Source organism: Charadrius vociferus, unplaced genomic scaffold (genome assembly GCF_000708025.1).
Source record: "Charadrius vociferus isolate BGI_N301 unplaced genomic scaffold, ASM70802v2 scaffold291, whole genome shotgun sequence".
NCBI classification, from domain to species: domain Eukaryota; kingdom Metazoa; phylum Chordata; class Aves; order Charadriiformes; family Charadriidae; genus Charadrius; species Charadrius vociferus.
The window spans coordinates 569,555-571,343 of NW_009646958.1; the positions used below are offsets into that span (position 1 = coordinate 569,555).

The window sequence follows — 1,789 nt, forward strand, 5'->3', positions numbered from 1 at the left end:
CTGCCCGCCCCCCGCGGCGACGGAGGCCCCTCCGCTTCGGCCCCGCGGAGCCCGCCGCGGCCCGGGCCTCACCTTCCCCTTCAGGTCCAGCACGTAGACGGCGCTGGCCGACATCGCCCCTCCACCGCCTCCCGCCCGGCCCGCCGTGTCGCCCGGCCGCAGACACACCGACTTCCGCTTCCCGCACGATACTTCCGGTAGGAAGTGACGAAACGAGACCCGGCTGCTGCGGGGAGGGATACGCGCAGGGCTCCGCCGCGGTAGCGGAAGAACATGTTGATTCAGCGAGCACACTTTAAATAGTCCCCCCCTTTTTTTTTTTTCCCCCGCCGGGAAATGGCTCCGAGAACAGCACCAGGAGCGGGGCCGGGCGGTAAGGGCGCCGGCAGGCTGAGGGGGGGGCTCCAAACAGACGCTGAGCACCCAGGGCCCGCCCAGCGACAGCAGAGGGACGATATTTGGGTTTAAGAACAATATTCGGGTTTAAGTGGCACGTTAGGATTTTAAACATCAAGATACACGGCATCTTGCAAAGGGCGTAAGGATTGCGAAGGCAGGCAAGGCACTTCAAAAACTCCACACACAAACTCTTCTGTCAGTGCACTGCCCCTGGTTTTATAGGTGAGTCAGCACCAAAAAAAAGGATGAAAGCAGCATTTTAATAAGTTACACCAAAGTTACAAATTACAGCAGAGCTCCCACCTCTGAAAGAACTCCAGAGAGAAGGAAATTATACAATTCCTATAACTTACAAGAGAAGCTTACGCTATGTGAGACTGTCAGACTCTTCACGTCCAAAAAGAACTGTTAGTATCAATCAAAGGAACATTTTCCAGCTGGCTCACAGCAGTTGATTTTGGCCTTAATCTCACTTTAAGCGGTAAAAAAAAAATAGCCCTCTGCACCTACATAAATCAGAGCTCATCAGCCAAGAAGAGACTTTGTTGAATATATGGTTTTAAAAAAAACAGAACAATGAAATAAGACAGTACGAAGTCGTAAACGTTGAGAAGATATATTAAACAGTCAGTATGGAGAATACACAGATTTACATGGCAACCCTGTTCAATCCAAACAAAACACAGCTCCTGATCCAAAGCCTCGAAAAGCAGTGCGTTCACTTGGTCCAGCTGACTTTAGGAATGTCGTAATGCTCAGTCAGAGTATCCAAGTGCCTGTTGAAGTCCTAAGGGAGAGAAGGAGAAAGAAAACGTTTCATATTTGGCGCTGACACCACCACTGTTGAACCACGAGACCCTCTGCCTCGCCACTTCTGTGTTTCACAGAGGGGAAACAGTTCCTTCAGCCCAACAAGCCTGCCGGCTGACAAATACACGCCGGCCTGAGCAAATCGGGATAATTTAGCTTACCTCCACTCTCTGCTTATGGGTTTTAGACGCTTTCTTCAGGATCCGCTCCATTTGCTGTAGGAAGACACAAGAGAGGCCAGTTACCTCAGCACTCTCAGCCCCTCAGGGGCCGCATCCGGGGTTTTTAAAGCCCCCCCCGAGTCCCCAGAGGGGGCCTGGCCCAGGCAGGGCAGCCCTACCCGCTTCTCCTGCATCTTCTCGTAGGCCACCTGCGCCGGGGTCCGCTTGTCCAGGCCGCGCTTCTTCTCCTCCTCCTGCTTCTTGCTGCTGACGATCTGCTCCAGGATCTGGGCCTTGTCCTTCGCCTTTTTCTTCTTCCTGCGGGCAGAGAGGGCGGTCAGCGGCCAGCCCCGGCTGCCCTCCCCGGGGTGGGGGTGTCCCCTCCTCCGGTTCCCCGCCGCCCCCTCACCGCTTGCCGG

General features: G+C 54.7%; 2 protein-coding genes across 3 annotated transcripts in view; both read right to left on the reverse strand.

Annotated features, from left to right (window-relative positions):
* AP1M1 (adaptor-related protein complex 1, mu 1 subunit) overlaps positions 1-176 on the reverse strand; it is a 7,078-nt gene extending 6,902 nt beyond the window's left edge. For both annotated transcript variants that reach the window (XM_009895172.1, XM_009895171.1), the window contains exon 1: positions 73-176. In XM_009895172.1, coding sequence (XP_009893474.1) covers positions 73-114 — 42 coding nt within the window. In that variant the 5' untranslated portion in view covers positions 115-176. The remainder of the gene's footprint in view (positions 1-72) is intronic.
* Positions 177-912: 736 nt separating this feature from the next.
* The window catches only part of FAM32A (family with sequence similarity 32, member A), a 2,359-nt gene continuing 1,482 nt past the window's right edge, over positions 913-1,789 (reverse strand). Inside the window, exons 2-4 of the mRNA XM_009895203.1 lie at positions 1,550-1,781; positions 1,371-1,424; positions 913-1,186 (exon numbers count right to left, since the gene is read on the reverse strand). Coding sequence (XP_009893505.1) covers positions 1,118-1,186; positions 1,371-1,424; positions 1,550-1,781 — 355 coding nt within the window. The 3' untranslated portion in view covers positions 913-1,117. The remainder of the gene's footprint in view (positions 1,187-1,370; positions 1,425-1,549; positions 1,782-1,789) is intronic.